At 49.0% G+C, this 19655-nt stretch overlaps 1 protein-coding gene across 1 annotated transcript in view; it reads right to left on the bottom strand.

Annotated features, from left to right (window-relative positions):
• Positions 1-9656: 9656 nt before the first annotated feature.
• Positions 9657-19655, bottom strand: part of LOC137786419 (nuclear factor 1-like) — a 60324-nt gene continuing 50325 nt past the window's right edge. The window contains exon 4 of the mRNA XM_068578305.1: positions 9657-9776. Coding sequence (XP_068434406.1) covers positions 9657-9776 — 120 coding nt within the window. The remainder of the gene's footprint in view (positions 9777-19655) is intronic.

Here is a 19655-nt window from a genome sequence, read left to right as displayed (position 1 = left end):
GAGGGCTGACATCGTCCACAGAGAGCAGACTTAAACGAATGCCCATGGGAACCTCCCCCATCGTGGGAGCCACACATCCATGCAGCCCTGTAACCCAGTCCATTGCCATGCCCATTAAACATCACAATGAAATCAAGCCTGCATTACCACTGGCACCAGGGACGGGATTATACCTCGGCGTGGATTAGAGGGCCGTCGGCGGCGCAGACTCAAGGACGGACGAGGGAGAGTGAGCGAGGAAGGGGGGCTGAAGGAGGGGGCGGCTAAATGCCGCTCACGTAGATCACTCACACTCTCTGTGGCATTGGCCGCCGTCCAAGAGGAGGCCAGTCAACAAAGGGGACCGTGAAAAAGAGGAGACACTGAAATGTGCTCTTGCTGTTTAATGGCTGGGGATGTCAGGTAAGATGAGCTGCCGGGGGGCTGTGCCGCTGCGGCGTGCGAGTCAGGAGATCAATGGAGGTTTGTGTCAGATGGCACAGGACGAACCGACGACAGACGGGCTGCGGTGGCCCGACTGAGGGATCAGCAAAATCTTGTTGCATGGTTTGAATCTCCAGAGATGGCTGAGACATTTTGAGCTGGTAAATCTCCCTCAACAGGGAGTTCAGGATCCCATATGCTTCACGTGTCCTTTGTTCACGTCTAAAGAAGGGCAAACGATCCGAACTTCCGCACTTACAGAAGGGCTTACCGTCATGGCCTCGAATTAATTTGACCCCCCCCCCCATTCCCTTCAGTGTCTTTTTAACATCTTGGTAGTCTCAACACGATGAATCGTACGAATGGGGGATAACAGAACACCTGGCCATCGGCTGCTTGAAGTGGGCTTGATTGTCCAATTCAAAAAGTGTCCCAATTTATCGGAAACACTTGACCCGTATTACGTCCCAGAAAAAAAGGTCTCAGACGGTTTCCATCAGGAGATGGTGGGTAACAACTACCGAGCAGCAAGAAGGAGGAATGCGGGACTTGCATCAATCAGTTGAACCAAGGGTGTGTAGAGAGAACAGGATAAGGTGCATTTCCAGAACAAAATCATGGTAAAATCACCAGGACCTTAGAGCAAGCCTGCCAGCCCTCGGCCCTGTCCTGGTCTCGAGGTCACACACATGACCCTAGGGAGGAAAATAACTCTGGTTTCGTCTGTTATAATCAATGTTACAAAACTAATTCCTTGAACTGTTTAGATATAACTGCCCAGCTCTGTTCCTCCTCATCTTGTACATCACCCTGAAACTCAAACCTCTTCGTCGTCTTCTGCTGCTCCATCTTTTCCACTAGAACGTCTGCCAACATGTGATTTCACTTATCTTTCCAGTGAAACTAGAGTGGAGAGGAACAGACTAATGGTCATCTCACTGTCTCCTTCCCTCCTCTCTTTCTTCACCATGGCAGGGCTTGATGAAAGGACCTGTGTATTTTTGCTTCAGTTTCAAATTCCTCTGCCCCGGGAAAAAAAAAAAAAGAAGAAGAAAAAGTGCACATGTGGGCTGCGCGCCACACCTACACAAAAATGCCGGGCTGAAGAAAGAAAAAATCAAAACGGAGCCGTGCAGACAAAGAGAGGAGCAGAACGATGTGTAGCCTGCACGGTGTCCGGGTTGGGTATCGAACACAGCAGACACCGTGAGCGGAGGAGCACGGGTTTGCCTCCTACCCATTTTTGCCTTCCGACTCCAAAGGTTTGCCCATGAGCCTGAATGCCCCATGTGTTGTGTTCACAGAGTTAATCACCGCCTCTGTGGTATTCCCAGACGCGCTGAGCCAGCACAGTCGGGTCACGAGTCGACGGATATCACCTCTGTCCCCGAACGGCAACCTCCCCTGCGATCTATCGGTCCCGCAGAGGGTCCGGTGCCGTCTTCAAGGCGCATTCGTGGCGATCGGAGAACCCCATCGTGCTCTGGGCTCCCTCTCCGTCGTCTCCTCTCGATCCCTTCGGGGGCGTTTACGAGCCACAGAGACACGGTCCTACATCTGCGGCAGCCATCATCCCTGGAGTTTAGGGTCAAGAGATGCCGCGGCCGCTTGGAACGATCCGCGGAAGGAGCGGCTGTGATGTGGGTTGTCCAGAAAATGAAAGTAATACAATCTATTCTCGAGAGATGGAATTTCGCCGTTACGAGCGAACGCTGGCGTTTGGGGCAAAATGTGTGTTTGAGTCTTCTTTTTCCCAAATGCATTCGAGTCGAGAGAAATCTCAGCGGGGGAAGATGATTTCTTTTTTGGCTGAAACGATTCTTCCCATGAGAGGGCGAACAGGCAGCCAAACAAGACGGAGCCAAGGATCCATTCTTTGGAGCCAAGAGCGTTTGCTAGTCCACAAATATGAAGCATATATATATTTTCTGAGTGTTTTCCTGAATATAAATTACTCTTATGAGATGAACAGGTGTAACATGGAAAATATGTAGAAGAAAAAAAAGAAGAATTAAATATTTGGGCCATCTGGACTTTCCCTGAGTGGTGTGCACAGGGCTTTAGTTAGACTGACTCTATATTATGTTTGGAGGCTTTCTTTAGCCTTTTGAAAAACAAAAATTCAAGAGTAGTGACAGTCTTCTCTCATCTAACTGCTCTCATTTCTGGCAAACTACCTTATTACCAACAGTAATAACCGAGCGTTTCATCCAAGGAGCATATCAATAACGCAGTAGAAGAGTGCAGATCTCTGCCAGGTGTGTATTTGTTTGGGTTACAGGTTACATACACACAAGGGCCAGCTGTGGATGCTATCCAATAGCTTTCAACCAACTTTGGGGGCCAACATTAGCTTAATTAACTAGCTACAGCCCATTAAAATGGCGTCTCACAGCTATCCTTTCAGCCGACATACAAATGGTTGCCAACTAGACATTCGGGGCCTGCTTTCGTCTTCTTGTCTGAAAATCAAGGACTCATTGTATCACACCCAGAATCTGTATGGTAAACGGTCACAGTTATTGTAAGCTATATATTTGCGGTAGGACAATAATTAAGGGCGGCTTAGTGAACGCCCAATTGTTGAGTTTGGTTACAAAAAAACTGAATTGCATCGAGTCCTCAAATGCTCCAGCGCTGGTTCACAGCACAGGGAAGGAAAACTTCCAACAGGATGTAGCTCACCAATGGTAACCCCACTGGGATCGTAAGATGAAATGGAAAAAAGAGAGAAAAATAGAGGGAGGAAAGACGAAGAGAAACGTACGGGGAAGAGATTGGTGGAACGGCTGCTAATGCATTCAGCAGAAACTGGCTCCTGGATGTTCCTGTAATTGGTGCGATCTGAGAAGTCTGATCTTTCCATTCCACTTCTCCCCGTCTTTCTTTCTTTCTTTCCTTCTCCTCTTTTCCACTCCTCCTTTCCTTCTCCTCTTTCACCTTTCCCCCGGTCCTGTAAAACCACGGGAAGCATGTTGGCGAGGTGTTTTCTTCTCTTTCCTTCTAATTCTCTGTCTCCTCCATTTAGAAAAACCCGAGTCCGAGAGGAACCACAGAGGAGTCACGCCGAACAAGAGCGCAAAACAACTCTGCCCTCGAAGGAAAGGCCCTGATTATTCCAATCAAAATGTTAAGTCAGCACGGCGCTCGATGAAGGGCGAAGCCAAGATCAACGTCGGGGAAGAAACCCAGGTGGCAACTTCATAATCGCTGCCTGAGAGGTTTTCCACATGGGCTCTACTTTTAAACTTCATTAATGTGCTGCTTACATCGCCAGCGGTCTCTACTGGTCACCCAGCTGCAGCAGACCCTCCCAAAGGCACTGATCCAGGACTGTAGGACTCCAATCTCTCTCAGGTCCATTGTACCTTTATCTATGACCTTATATCCTCGTGTCTGGAGGGTCCTTTACCTTGTCAGCTGGTCTCTCTGTGCGGCTATGCGTTTTGGTAGGCAAGTATGTCCACTGAGAACCTGCACTACATTTGCAGCCCAGTGTTGATCTTTATAAAGTCTGCTGATTTCAGATGAACTTATTTTAAATGTATTTAACAGTTTCCCCATTACATTAACCCCAGTTAAGTATCACAGTGGGGGTGGAGGGCTCTCCGGCATGAGCACCTTTAAGACCTGTGGCTTTACAGCTGAAACAGAAGAGATTAGCTCGCTCAGCGGAGCACAGAGGCGACCTACACCCCGCACCGAGGAGAGGAGGCGACGATTTAGACGGATTATTCACCGGCTATCTGATCCATTCATGTGTGCGATAAGCCAGTCCACGATGAGCCACACTTGCTTTCCCACACTGGAGGGAGCTGGGGGCTCGTAAGGGTGCAGGTATGACGCTCCTGAATACCCCGGGTATCGACAGCAACTTCTTTTGATACCTTATAACAGCTCCGCCCAGTCATTTGACATTTTTTCTAAAATTAGCAAAATTCGGATACAAATTGAATATGTGAAAGTAAAGGTTGTGACTGAAGCATTCAACACATTTGGATGCTAAGTAGGCTTGCTGCATTTTGTTTTTTTTAACCCATTTTCAGCGCTGAATCAGTTTGACATCCTCTAAACTCTCCTGTCTGCTATTCAGGTGGTGCAGATAGTGACGGTGTGGGCTCTGTGGTCGCGCTGATGGAGGAGCAGCAGGGCTACACAAACCTCAGTTCAACTCCAGCTGGGCTCCACCTCTACTTTCTGCATCAAACGTACAAATAAAGATCCGATGTGCGTCCCTACTGAGGGCGCAATCTGGATTGTGTTATATTTTAGCTTGCATGCCTGCGACTCTAAGTGGATCTCCTCTCTCCATAAAGGATCATCCAATCCCAAACAAGCTAGCCCGACCTCCGGCTCAGATTCTGTCCCCAATCAACAAAAAAAAAGCACAACCTCTTCGTTTAATCCAGCTTCATAATCACAAACTCTCTCGTCCACAGCAGCCTGGCCTCGCCGGCGATCTGTACAGAGTGTACGGGGCCGAGCGGGCACCCTGGTATTACAGCAAATGAATATCTCCGCTGATTAAATCATTAAGGAGCTTTTTTTTTTTTGGGTAAAGCCCCGTCCGCTAAATGCCCCTCCCTCTGCCGCTGCAGATCTGGCGTTAGTGAAGGGGATGCGGTGGGGTGGGGGCGGGGATTAACTTGTTTGGGCTGTCGGCGGGCTCAAACACTAAGCGCTCAATCACTCAATCACCGGGATCCACACGCTCGCGGGGACTTAGCCCTCGCAGATCCCACCGACACTGACCCGCGAGCGGACTCCCGAGTTGACCCGACACAGCCCGCCGCCGAACCCGTATCTCTATCTGCGCTGCCTGGTCGACCAACTGACCATCGCTATCAGCAGCTTGCCGCGAGGGACGATATCAAACAGAGAGAGGAGGCGGGAGGAGAGGTAGCCGTCTTTCTTTTTCTCTACTGTATGTTTTTTAAAAAAAACTGTAATACCCAGAAGAGATTAAACAAAATAAAAACGATGGGGGAGTTGGGTCCAAATTGGCAGATTGTTCGGACCGAAAAGAGACTTTGGGGATTCGTCAAAGAGACGTGGCGCCGCATGCTGACAGCCCTCCTTTCTACTAAGGGGACCATCAAACTTCTTGCCCTTTATAACACATACCCGCCTTCCTGCTCCCCTCCGACCAACATATTAAGAGTGCTTTGTACTGCCAGCTTGCACACTTGTTTCATTAAAAAGAACGGGAATGATATATATATAATAACCTCATTCCCTCGACTCAAGTTCTTTTTTTTTTGTACTTGCCCTTTCGTTTTTTCCTTACGTTCTCTCACTAGCTCCCCAAAAAGTAAATGGACGCAGCAGAAGGTCGTTGGGTTTAGTTTTAATCGGAAGAAGAGCGGCGGCAGAGGGAGCGACAGCAGAGACGGACTGTCGGAGAAGTTAACTTCCCTCCCGTCCCCCCAGAGCTCATTAATATCTCCCCAGCGTTAGATCCCTCCTCCTGTCGACACCTCCTGGTGGACCAACACCAACACGGCTCTCTGCTGTGGACTTTGTTGCCTGATGAAGGCGACCTGTTCACGAGGAGGTGAGCACCTGAGACGCGTTGTCGAGATCGGAAGTCTGCAGGAGGGGAACTGGAGCGGTCTCATTACTAACCATATAAATAACTAAAGATACAGCATTGAAGAAACTTTTTGTCATATTACATAGCTTTTACGTACTTGCATGACATTTTGTCTCTGCATTTAACCCATCCATAGCAATTTAGGAGCAGTGGGCAGCTGAAAAGCACCCGGGGAGCAACAAGGGGTTCAGTGTCTTGCTCAGGGACACCACAACGTGCAAACTATGGGGAGACTGGGGAATCGAACCGGCGACCTCGCGGTTTCAGCACGAAACCGACCCATGAGCTACAGCCGCCCCAAGCGGAGCGTTTCTCAACAGTGCAATGTGTGATTCTTTTCATGGGTTTAGATCAGGGCAATCCAATTAAATATTAAAAAAACTGATATCAGTATTTATTTCATTTCTGCCGAAGGGGAGTCTGTATTTTGAGTCTTCCTGCCGTCTCTCTATTGACCAAGTCAATTTGAAAATATGAAATAAAACTGCCTTTGGGTTTGATAAATGTTTGAAGTATTGGGAAAAATGGATTGTGTTTGTGACCTCACAGGATCATCATCGATCTGCTATTGGGTGAATTGACATTCATTTCCATCAGTGTAAATGTATAGGTGACCAACCTTTTGTTCCATGTATGTGTGTTTGTCTCATTGTATCTTTTGTTTCTTAAAAAAAAATCAATAAAACTGCCTTTTGGGTGCGGAGCAGTGTTGGAAATTCTCCAGTCGACGAAACCTTCGTTTGAATCTTTTTCATATGCAGATCCAGAAAAAATAATGACCGTTTGTGTACTTTAGCCGGCGGCCAATCACCGCACGCCTCTTTCCGTTTGATGCGACGTGTGATTGGCCGACTACGACCCTCGCGGTCCGTGGCGGCGCATGGCGCATCTCGCGGAGTTGCCAGTTGAGCGTGTCGAGACACCGCCGGATCTTCAGAGCGCATGAGAAGAAGTGCTCCGCTGGCATCGGTTTACAGAGGCGCTTGTTTTTCTTTGAACGATAAGGAAGGAAGGAAGAGCGAATGGCTTGAGGACGAAACATCATTAAAAAGCAAAGCGGTCCATGAACTCGGGGACACCCGCCGCTTGATGATCCTGGACGGCGACCAGCAGAAACACGCCCGAGCCGTGCGAGCCGCCGTGCCAAAAGAAATCATAAATATTTGAAAAAAAACAACTTTCGAACCTGCCAGTGAATTGGCAAGGTGAGCAGAATAACATTTGTATTTCTGGTAAATTGGTATATTAAGTCAGAACTCTTTTACTGTGACAAATGTGTTGGTAGAGCGGCTACGATGACTCGCCACCTCCCCCCCCCCCCACAGGAAGCATCAGGCGGTGACTAACCTCATGTCGCCGTCTAACAAACAGAAATACTGGAAGCAAATGAACTTGTATGACGGGTCTGTTTTATTGTCCATAAGGTTTATTGTGCAAACCTTGAGGAATATTAAAAAAAAACTAAATAAATTGCCACGATGAGAGCGAACTGTTGCCTCAGGGCTCGGGCCAACTCGCAGCGGGCCAAGCTCTGCCTTTATTTATATTGGGTTATTACATTTTCATTTCATTAAAAAACGCGGCCTCTTTAAGTGTGCGCTCATTCTTCTCTTTGAGTGTCATTATCTAAACATCTCATCTCTATTAGCCGACAGAGGTCCGCCCTCTGGGGCTTCTGCTGCTGCTGCTGCGCCTTTTAGTATATTTTAAATGTGTGTTTCGGTGCAGCGGCTCTGTGCTTCTACGGGAACGATCTCTTCCTGGAGTGGCAGCGTGCTTCTCAAGAGGTGAAAAGGGGAGACGATGGACTGAAGAGGAAAACCTCGGGAGGCGGAGGTGAGAAAAGGATCACGGCGAGGGCTTCATGGAGGGGGAGGGGGGGTGAACGGAGCAGCGCTGGGTGTCTGTTTTCCCTCTGGCTGGCGATGGCCGACTGCAGCCAGCATAAACACATGCCTTCATGGCTCACACATTTCCTGCTTCGCTCCACATCCCCAGCGCTGGGCCACACAGGCTCAGGACACCACAGCGACTGGTGTGTGTGTGTGTGTGTGTGTGTGTGTGTGTGTGTGTGTGTGTGTGTGTGTGTGCATATCGCTGCTCTCGCGGTCGACGTGGACTCCCGCCGGTTGCACAGATCTTTTTTTTTGTGTTATCACCACAACTCTGAGCGTCTGCGAACACACACACACACACACACACACACACACACACACCCAAATCCCTCTTAACCCATCTGAAACCCGGTTTCTAGGTGTTTTTTTCCCCTCGTCACATTTTTTATCTCCGCGGCCTCGTTTTTCACTGCAACATATATAAAAGTCCTGCACCTCTGTGGCAGCACAGTCATGGCTCGAAGCAGAGAGAAGTCAAACATGTGTTTTGTGCAATGCAACAGAGGAAAAAAATAGCACTCAATGTCTCCAACATTTCTCAGGACCCACAATGTTGTAAAGACAAAATGGAGGCTCAACGTGCTTTATACATTGAACTATGTACCTAGGACCTCCACCTCCAGCGTCTCCTCTCTGCTCGGGGTTCGGCGGCCTGCAGCTCAGTCACGGGATCTTTGTCTCGAGGCTGTCGGGTTCGAGGAGCGAGCTTCTTTTTACAGGATCTGGTTACTTCAAACGTTTTTTTTTTTGAGGCGAGATTTCAAAACGAGACGCGTGGAATATAAAATGTTTTAAGACAGAAATGTCACGATTTGTGAGCTTTGTTGTGCTTGTTGTCTGACGGACAATCGCCCCGTGATGTGTTCAAGGACAACGACCACGGTGTGGCTTTGGTGATGAAAGAAAAACATGCTTTTTAATCCCTCCGGCTGATTCGCAGCGTAAAAGACAGACTCACACCTCGGCTGAATGTAAAGGATGTATTTTATGTTTGGTTTGAGGGGGATGGGGACTCTACCATATGTGGTTTGATCGGCATTAACACGATTCATCTTCCTGACTCGTTGGCGCTCTTCTCCTCCCGCGGGCGAGATATCTCAATGCGTGGCGCTCTCTCTTTATAATACATGTGTGTGTGTTGCATCAATCCGTTACTTTAAGGGGGGGGGGGTTGGAGCAGCAAGGTTGTCCAATGTGTTGATTCTACGCAGCTCCTTTCATCTACAGAGAGCCTCCGTTTCATCTCCAGCGAGAACCGACTCCGTCACCTTTCAGGCAAAATCAGGCGGAAAGAGAGATTTAAGACACAATGAGAGAAGAGAGGAGCCGAGGAGAGGAGAAAGGGAACCAGTGGAAAGTGAGTCGGGGGAGGAGGGAGAGGAGGACGCGATCTATCAACCTATAGCGGGCGCTTCTCCAGAGGAAGGGACTGTTTTTCTCCCCCCAACCTCGGTCTCTCTGCTGGTCCAGCTGCGTTCTTTCCTGTCTTCACTCTGGAGGCTTATTTACGCGTGCTTCGTTTTTTGGGTGTTAATTTGAGAGATGGCGGAGGACGAGCTCCTCTCGCCCGCTCGCCATTGCGAGCAGCTGTGTAGACTCAAGAGCGAAAGGGGTCAGCGAGGCAAGTCGCTGCCTCTCTTCGTGGTAAATGGGGTGTAAAACAGGCCCGGTGCCGAGTGTCTGTGGCCCAGGAGGAGATGATTATCTGGGGCTAATTTCAGCCACGGCGGGGCTCCGAGTATCCCTTAAGGATCGTATAGGCGGCCTGATGGACACTGCGTGGTACTGGATGAGGCGTCCCTGAGGTGCTCTAATGAGCCGGTCATGTGGATATCGTGCTCTCCTCCGCGGACGTTCTCATAAATCTGGAGGTGGAACAAGGAGTTCCACATGTGTGCTATAAAAACACGACGAGACCTAATTCATAGGCCGTAAACACGGAAAAGACACAGAGGATGCATTCAGAAAACATGTGCTGTCTTTGATAGAGCCCGAAACTGTCCCTTTCTCTACTGGCCACCAGGGGGCGACTGCTCTGGTTGTATAGAAGTAGAAGAGGAAATTACTCTACTTCTCTCTTGGTTTATTCCCTTAGTAAACATTGTGAACTCTAGTTTCAAGTCTTCTTCGATCCAGCATGATGTTCATGAAGTAAATGATGGTCATTCAGTGTCAAATAGACCATAGAGCAGGGTGTGCTTGAGGGCGGGGCTAATTTAACCCTTTGGAAGTGTGTTTTCCATTCATGAAAGTTAATTGTATTATTTTTGGTCCCCCAGAAATGTCCAAGCATTCGGATTTTTTGCAACAAAACAAGATGGCGACAGTCCAAACCAAGACGGTAACGTCCAAAAACCAAGATGGCGCCGGACAAAATGTCCGACTCGAGGCTTCAAAACTGTAGTCCACAAACCAGTGGCCGACATCACGGTGGCAACGTCCACTTCCTACATGCACAGTCCACGCTGCTCGCCCGATACACCCAAACCTCCGACTAAATGGTTGGAGTTGCATTGTGGGGGACGTGGACACCGAGTTGGAGGCGGGGGTTCATTCGTATGAAATGTCATTCAAAATAAGTTTGACTGCCGAGTGTAAACTGAGCCGTCGTGTTTGGCACGTGGAGCGAGAGCGCTCGTGTTCCTTTAACCCCGCCTCCCAAGCCTTCGAGTCTCGGCTCATTAACGGCGTTCTGCAACTTTTAGGGCCTACTTATTTAAAACGAGAGGCGTCTGAGCTGAAGCGTTTGTTCTGGAGAGTTGATTCATCTCAGAATAAAGTCATCTGCTGAGTTACAGACCTTTCTTTCCCGTTATACCCGCTAGTTTCAAAACGAGCCGCAAAGCCCCGCGCCCTTTCCTCTGGGCTTGATTCAGACAGAGAAGAGCAAGGCAAGTCGTTAAAAAAAAAGAAAAAGACGTTATCTCCCCCTCACCTCCAGCCTCACATAGTAATCCTTTACACTTACTTACTGCTGGAGGGGGGAAAAAAGTAAGTACAAGCGTCTGTGTCAAACACATAAAAAAAGTCTGTGTATTCATGCATAATCATCAGAGGGCCTGTGAGCTTACATGATATGTATATGCGTCAGGCAGACTCTCATGTGACATGTTGTCTCCCCCTTTCCCTCCCTCCCTCCCTCCCTCTGTCTGCTTTTCATTCTCTCTGTAGCCTCCGAACAGCTCAAGTGAGGTAATTCTTTTCTCCTTTTTTCTGGAGAACGTACCGAGTAACCCCTCTCAGCGCGCACGCGTGTGTGCGTGTGTGTGTGTGTGTGTGTGTGTCTCTGTATGTATGCATGCATATGCACACTGTATATGTCTGTGCATGCATACAAGTGTGTGAACATGTGTGTATTTTCTCCTGTGGGCCCCGGAGCGGAGCGCTGAGCAGTGGGGCTGTTTTGGGCTGCGGTCTAAGTTCAATAAGCCAGTTTGACATGTGCAAGCATTCTGTACAAACACTGTCCAGTGGTCGGCCCTGCACTCTAACCCTGCTATTATGACTGCTGTGTGTGCGTGTGCGTGTGTGCGTGAGCAAAAGAAGAGAAAGAAACACAGAACTAAAGAAAAAGTACAGTGCGGAGTACAGAGCGCCGAGAGGAGAGCGTGATCCAGACCTCAGGGGGAAAAGAAATGTGAAGACGTTGTTTCACAACAATGTGAAGACGCAGTGATGTGTCGGGGTGGAAGCAATGTAAATCAGGCCAGCAGGGGGCCCCACGCGGCAGGTAGAGAGGCATCCACACCTGCTTGGATGGGTCCGCTCAGGGTGCATCGTGGGTCAGATCGGCCCCAGACGACAACGGTCCAGTCCACACAAGATTAGCCCGACAAAAAAATAAAGAATAATTTGGAAACCAGACTTGAAAGAAATTGGCCTGTTCTTTAGCCGTCTCTCTCTCTCTCTCCCTGTCTCCCTCTCTCTCTCTCTCTCACACACACACACACACACACACACATTCACCGAATGATATAGGTTACAGAGAAACCAGCGATGATGTTAATCCAGAGAGTTAACTGTTCTTTACTGCGCTCTAATCTAATTGGCCGGCGAAGGCCGTCAGATAAAGACCCGTCATGTGTGCCCTCCTCGTCCGGAGGGTTGGGTTTGCCCACCGTCCTCCTGTCCTACCACCCTACTGTCCTCCTGTCCTACCACCCTACTGTCCTACCACCCTACTGTCCTCCTGTCCTACCACCCTACTGTCCTTCTGTCCTACCACCCTACTGTCCTCCTGTCCTACCACCCTACTGTCCTTCTGTCCTACCACCCTACTGTCCTTCTGTCCTACCACCCTACTGTCCTCCTGTCTTTCCACCCTACTGTCCTCCTGTCCTACCACCTCACTGTCCTCCGTCCTACCACCCTACTGTCCTTCTGTCCTACCACCCTACTGTCCTCCTGTCCTACCACCCTACTGTCCTCCTGTCCTACCACCCTACTGTCCTCCTGTCCTACCACCCTACTGTCCTCCTGTCTTTCCACCCTACTATCCTCCTGTCCCACCACCCTACTGTCCTACCACCATACTGTTCTACTGTCCTACCACCCTTCTGTCCTCCTGTCCTACCACCCTTCTGCCCTCCTGTCCTACCACCCTACTGCCCTCCTGTCCTACCACCCTACTGCCCTCCTGTCCTACCACCCTACTGTCCTACCACCCTTCTGTCCTCCTGTCCTACCACCCTACTGTCCTACCACCCTACTGTCCTCCTGTCCTACCGTCCTCCTGTCCTACCACCCTACTGTCCTCCTGTCCTACCACCCTACTGTCCTCCTGTCCTACCACCCTACTCTCCTACCACCCTACTGTCCTACCACCCTACTGTCCTCCTGTCTTTCCACCCTACTGTCCTCCTGTCTTTCCACCCTACTGTCCTTCTGTCTTTCCACCCTACTGTCCTTCTGTCTTTCCACCCTACTGTCCTTCTGTCTTTCCACCCTACTGTCCTTCTGTCTTTCCACCCTACTGTCCTTCTGTCTTTCCACCCTACTATCCTCCTGTCTTTCCACCCTACTGTCCTCCTGTCTTTCCACCCTACTATCCAATCTTTTGACCATCCTGTCTTTCCATTTTACCAACTCACAGCCCACCAACAGACAACTGTCAGACTGCCCTCCTGCCGTTAAGTGAACAGCCTCTTCTCGACGTTACAGACTGTCTCAAAGTCTTAACACACCAGGTGCAAAACTATTCTGATTCTAAAAAACTTGGCTGAAAACATTTTGCATCCAAAACTATTCTGGCCGTCTGGCTGATAAATTGTTGAGTAGCCTAAAGTGTTGTAACCTATATTATTTAGTTTCCTCTCACAATTACGCAATATATAGGTCTTGGGCTTTTATTGTGAAAAGGTAAAAACGCATCTGGTCTGCCTTTGTAGAGGTTGAAAGGAGTAAGTAAACTCGCCTCCTTGTAACGCACAACGTGATTGGCTAACGTCCCCATCGCGTAATATTCCCGTTCTGTGTGAAACATTTGCTGGTGTGCAAATTACCACACACACAGAAACCCGCCTCCAGAGTGTGAAGGCCTGGACTCTCCCCTTGTCTCCCTGACTGAGCAGCAGCCCTCAGCTCCTGCCGTCTCAGTGGTTCCCCCACAGCGCTGCAGAGCGCCTGCCAGCTCGCTGCTCCCATAAAGACGCAGGAATGAGGGACCAATCTCATTAGGGGAAGATTACGCCAAATCTGTTTGCTGTCCCGCGCCGCCGCTGCAGCTGTTGCGGAGCTGTGACGAGTGGTAATGCTACTGTCAGGGTATTGTACCCGCTAACACACACACACACACACACTTTCCACACAATCTAAGCTGTTATGAGATACTAATCACCGCTGTCATTGGCGGGGAGTGGGAGAGTTAGCGGCGGCCTGACCGAGAGAGTGTGTGTGTTGTACTGTATGCTCCAAGCCCACAAACAAGTCCCAAAACACCCAAAAGATGAGTAACAGACCAAAGGAAGGAACCCGAAAAGCTGTAATGTAATGAGAGAGGAGGGGGGAGAGCAACAAGTGAGTAAGAGGGAGGGAGGGAGGAGGGCGGGAAACACGTGAGGAGGTTAAATGTAACAGAGGGTTTATTGTTTGTGGTTCTTTGGGGAGGGAATGAGGCGAGCGAAGGAGGGAAAAGGGAGCGGGGCAAGAAGGAGTGGACGAGGAGGAGGAGGAGGAAGAGGAGGAGACGTTGGGGGAACAGGCCAGAACGTCACGCAAACCTCCAGACGGAGACCTCCCCGACCAAATAAGCAGTGCTGTGGTGCGATAAGGACAGAGCGGCGTGAGAGTCGCTGACGCTGTCATTACGACGGAGCGAGATGGGAACAATGTCCGAGACGAGGTCGTTCTAGGATTTCTGAAGCGCACTTGTTTGATCGCTAGCAGAGAGCTGGGTGAGATCACCAAAACGTCTGCTGTCGGAGGGAAAGCCGGGTGGCAATTAGCCTAGCTTAGCACAAAAAAACACGACTGCTTGTTGCAGCTTGTTTTCATGAATTCCGATACAGGAAGTCTTTACGTCGATAAACCTTCATGTCAAGACGAATAAAGTTGATAGTAATGAGATGCAGTGTTGGAGAGCCGCGAGCTGTTTCCAGCCTTTATGCTAAGCTACATGTACAAGCTACATATAACTCGGGCTCTACCCGATTTTTAGCTTTTTGTAGCTGATGATTTCTTTTCATTTTCTAAAAGGTGATGACAAAAATAAGGTATATTAATAGAAGGTATCTTACACGAAAGTCAACACAAACCATTGAAATCTTCCTCGCAGCTTTGCTTGGCATTGCTTTTATGGAAGACGCCCCTCTTTGTGGGAGTGATGTTGTTGTGTGACAAAACAATCTCATCCCTGAAGGTCCCTTAACTAGCTTACTTTGGAGCTTTCAACCTCATCTCAAGGTCTCCATCAGCAGATGGAACCGGTTTGCCTTAAAAGTCACCAAGAAGATTACGCTGACTTTGTATTGAAAAGACTTTTAAGACACACACACACACACACACACACACACACACACACACACACACACACACACACACACACACACGCACACAGCAGCCAAGAGATAATGATCGGTGGAGGAGGCCGAGCGGTCCCTCTGTCTCTCTCACTAACTCTTGCACTTACCCGTTCTCTCTCCGCCTTTGACAGGTTTCAAGTAAATACCAGCAAACAAGCAATTACTTCTGCCCCCCCTCCCTCTCCTCCCCGTGGCCAGCAGAGGGAGAGGGGGTGGATGAAATCACCCTAACAGATGTGATTTAAATCAATATTACAGTATATGTGCCTTTATTTATTTAAAACATGAAGTAACACGAGGAACCGAACTGAAAGCGGCCGTGTGACGACTGCTGCCCTCCGCCTGACGGAATAATTGCTTTTAATACATGAGGGTTTCTCCTCGTTTAATTTCCTTTTGCCCCCTGCCTGTCTTTTCTTCTGAGTTCCTCCAGGTCTGACCAATCTCCCCCGATGTTAAAATAATACCAGGGAGAAAAGAAAAAAAATAAATAATCGTACAAGCTGTCAAACGTAGAGTTTTAACACGAACCATCTGGTGGGCCGACGGAGGTAAACAGGCGCAAAACAGAACCGGGCTGGGATGGAGGGATGGAGGGATGGAGGGATGGAGGGAGGGAGGGAGGGAGGAGAAGGGAAGCAGGGATCTTGGAAGAGGGGAGACGGGGTGAGACGAGCCGCCCGTGCGTTACGGAGGAGGAGTTGGGAGTAACGGGAGACGGGAAAGAAAAACAAAACAAAAGTGGAGAATTTGGACGAGGTGGAGGATGAAGAGGAGGCGGAGGCGGAGAGATGAATGATTGGGAGGAGGGGGAGGAGGAGACGGAGGAGGAGGAGGGGGGGTGGGATGGAGAGGGTGACAGAAATGTAGTCTGGGAACAAATGAAGGTGTTGCGGTGGAGACTTGACAGAAGGAGAGGAGGAGTGGGCGCCTCAGACACTCTTCTGTCTGTGCGACGGCACGCGGGACAATGGGAGGGCGGCGGTCCAAAACGCCGCGAAAGCCACGCCGAAAGTTGAAAAGTTAGCTCGGAGGAATTGAGACACGCTTCCAAAATATGCCTCATTAAAAAAATGAAATCACATTAGGACTCCCGGAGCTTATTTATTGATTTTCATGGCGCTTTCTTTTCAGGCTCAGAGCGTCTTGGTGTCCCTTCACTACTTATGCAGACATCTTTCCAACATGTGGGGCTTTGACGCTTAACATCGAGCCTCCAATTAAAGCTGCGACTCACGGTTATTGTCATTGTCGGCGAAGCTGCCAAATATGTTCTATAGATTGGGCTGGGTCAGAAAACGGTGAAAAACGTCCATTTGAGGTCATTCAAGTCCATGGTGACGTCTCAAAATGTCTCGTTTTGTCTGTCCAAAGCCCAAAAGGTATTCAGTCATATGTGTCACGAAGCAGGAAATCTCCATATTTGAGAGCCGAAAACATCATTCAGACAATTTTGCATGCAAAATGACGATGAATCAGAAGCGTTAGCTAAACATTGTAGCTCGGGCAAAGAAGCTGTGGTTAAAAGTGCACGATTTGGACGTGTCTCTCAATATGGCGACGCCCCCGAGCCGGCGGCTCGTAGCTCGCCATGAGCTAGCCAATAGGCGAGAGCCGCCCCGGCCCGTGACCGCAGAGGGAGAGTGACTCCATTCTCTGCTCAGGAAGACGTTAATCCACCATATCTTATCATAGATAATAGTGGCATGCTGCTGCAACGCTCTGAACGCCGCATAATGCCCCTTTGGAGAGGTATTGTGTGGAGCTGACTGCTATTCAACTGCAGAGTGACGTTCTTGCTAGCGGGTCCCTCGTTTTGTTTGCATCACGCTCGCCCACGAGGAAACCTTCACGCCGCTCTTTGTTGGCAGCGGCGGCACGAACAGAGAGATATTAATGTCCCGACGACGGCGGCGGAAAAGAAGACAAACAACGGAGGATTTTAAATGTTTCAAAAGCCGGTGGAGTCGCACGTCCATGCGCCGAATCGTGGGCCGTGCACCACGGGAATGTGTCTCTGTCCAGCGACCACGGGAAGGCTTTCTAGTTTCCCTTTAAATGTACGTAGAGGAACGTGTGGGAGAGGACGTGTGGGTCGAGACGGGGAAGTTTCTTACCTTTTGGTGAGGCAGCAGCGGGGCGGCAGCAGGAACATGGAGGGAGAAGAAGAAAGAGACTGGAATTAGCATCTCGGCTTTCAGGAAACTCTTCAGTCGCATCAAGGTCAAAGGTTAAGTGCACCATCAATGAAGCTTCAGTTCAAAACTCTCTTTCCCTGCGAGGAACCAAGACGGAAATCCCCAACGATTTTTGTTTTGCATTGTCATCGCGCAAACGTATGCGCTGCTGGTTCAGGTAAATATGAACGCTAGCTTAGCATGACTAGCTTAGCCTGTCAGCCCACCACGAGGTGGACTGCTGTGACATGTTGGTACAGTAATGGTCCTCTGAGGGTTAAATATCTCAAAACGATGGAGATCTCCTGACATTTCCCACAGTGAGGTTGACATCTGTGGGTTGGAAGTGAAGCGTGTCGGGTTTCCAATGCTTTTTGGTTTGCGGCCAAAAACCTGTGAAACTCATGACATCCCATCAGACGGAGGCCAGCGTGCCAACACGGTGATCGACCGAGACGTTGAACATGGGAACCAGTATTTCTACTTAACAATAACAAGCCATTGTGTGTTAGCATGTAGCTCAAAGCTCAGAGCTCTTTTCTTTTTCTGTTGGCCGGCAGGTCGTCTGGTTTGTGTCGCATGAGAGGCTTCAATCAGTTGTCCGATCGGGCCGCTGACAAATAAGTGGGATCTTGAGTTGGGTGATTTAGAGGTGGTCCCCTGACAGTCCTACTCGGCTCAAAACATCAAGGATTAGTATTCGGGGCGAAGGTGATCGATAACATTATCATGATGTGTTCAAATGTAATCAAGTCAAATTCAGTCTTTAACTTGAAACTTTAATGAATCCATCTGTTTATCCACAGCAATATAAATATAAAAGAAGGGAAACTAAGACCTGTTTAACTTCCACCTCTCAGCAACTTATGAGCAACATCATTAAATACCCATCGAACATGTGTAATCAAAGCAAATCTATTTTCTGATCATTTTAATTATGTGTTTTTATGTGAATAACCGCCATCGAAGAAAAACAATAATAAAACATGTAGTCTTAGACATTTATTTACACGCGTCTACCATTTTATTCACATATTTCACTGCTTTTGAGAATAGAAAACCTTTGCTAAACCAATTTCTATCACCAAAACCTTCATACCACCTGAGTGAAGTTATGTTTTCACAAGAGATATGAAGAATTTCAAAAAATCAAGAGTCCATTTTTCAGCTTTAGTCATGTTTACTCTTTACACTTTTACACATTAAGACAAAGATGCCTCGTGACATAGAGAGCTAAGATTGTTCTGCAATGTATGATGTAAAACATGGATATGTATCTTATATGCAAGTACCCTAAAAGGTGACTTTAAGAAATGATGTCAAATCGAAAAATCGACTGAAAATGAGTTAAGATCCAATTACCTGTATCTCTGCTTGTTTATTATTTTTTAATAGGTCTACATGTTTTATTCCGTACGAGTAACTTCTGCTATCGGGCGAGTAAAACCCTCCGGTGAGTGTAACTGTATCTGTTGCTGGAAACAGGACTTCTCCTTGATATCCACTCGGGAGCTGAGGAAAGGCTCAAGGAACAAGTCGCAGCCCAGCTGCACGCTGCTTCACGATGTCAATGACCCCCCCCCACCTCACACACACACACACACACACACACACACATGCTGTGCACCCCCCCCCCCCCCCCCACCGTGGCATGGCCCCTCTCAGGTGACACAGGAGCTGATGAGGCCTGACAGGGAGGTCAGCGACCTCACTTCCTACTCTAATTGGTCCTGGGTGATAAAGCGGGCCCCTGGGACTCAGGGGGTGAGCCGTGGACGTGGTTGGAGCAGCGAGGAGCGAGGAGTAGTAGAGTGGGTAGTGTGTGTGTGTGTGTGTGTGTGCGAGGGGTTGGCGGGGGGGGGGGGGGGTCCAGCGAGGCCTCTCCTCGCACTCAAGCATTTGGTAATGCGCTAATTAATTTGAAGAGTCCGACATAACCCCCCCCTTCCTTTCCTTTCTGGTCCTCACCAGGAAACAGATGTTAAGCTGAGAGGGAGGAGGGAGGGAGGAAGGAAGGAGGGAGGGAAGGAGAGAGGGAGGGAGAGGGGGGGTGACACGGCGAACACGCCGCTGAGCGAAACTCAGATACAGATCTGCAGAAGAAAGGAGGGTGACAGAATAACACAGTCTCTCTCTCTCTCTCTCTCTCTCTCTCTCTCTCTCTCTCTCTCTCTCTCTCTCTCTCTCTCTCTCTCTCTCTCTCTCTCTCTCTCTCTCTCTCTCTCTCTCTCTCTCTCTCTCTCTCTCTCCTCTCTCTCTCTCTCTCTCTCTCTCTCTCTCTCTGACAGGTGAAGCGGATGACGGTGCAATTTCACACCTCGCCGAGCGAACGACAAGATTCTTCTGTTAGCGAGAAGGAGAGAACAAAACACACACACACACACACACACACACACACACACACACACACACACACACACGCGGAAACAGACTGCAATACACTGTATTATGTTAACACTCGTGGGTTACACCCTGAGGAGAAAAAACTAGACACAATGGCCTATTCATAAAGATGTGTGTGTACAATGACACGTGTGGCTGTGAAGAA

This window comes from Clinocottus analis, unplaced genomic scaffold, assembly GCF_023055335.1.
Source record: "Clinocottus analis isolate CAN_PGR_092001 unplaced genomic scaffold, fCliAna1.0.p SCAF_16, whole genome shotgun sequence".
Classification (NCBI taxonomy): domain Eukaryota; kingdom Metazoa; phylum Chordata; class Actinopteri; order Perciformes; family Cottidae; genus Clinocottus; species Clinocottus analis.
Note: the sequence above shows the minus strand (reverse complement) of the source record. Positions and strands in the feature narration are given on the sequence as shown.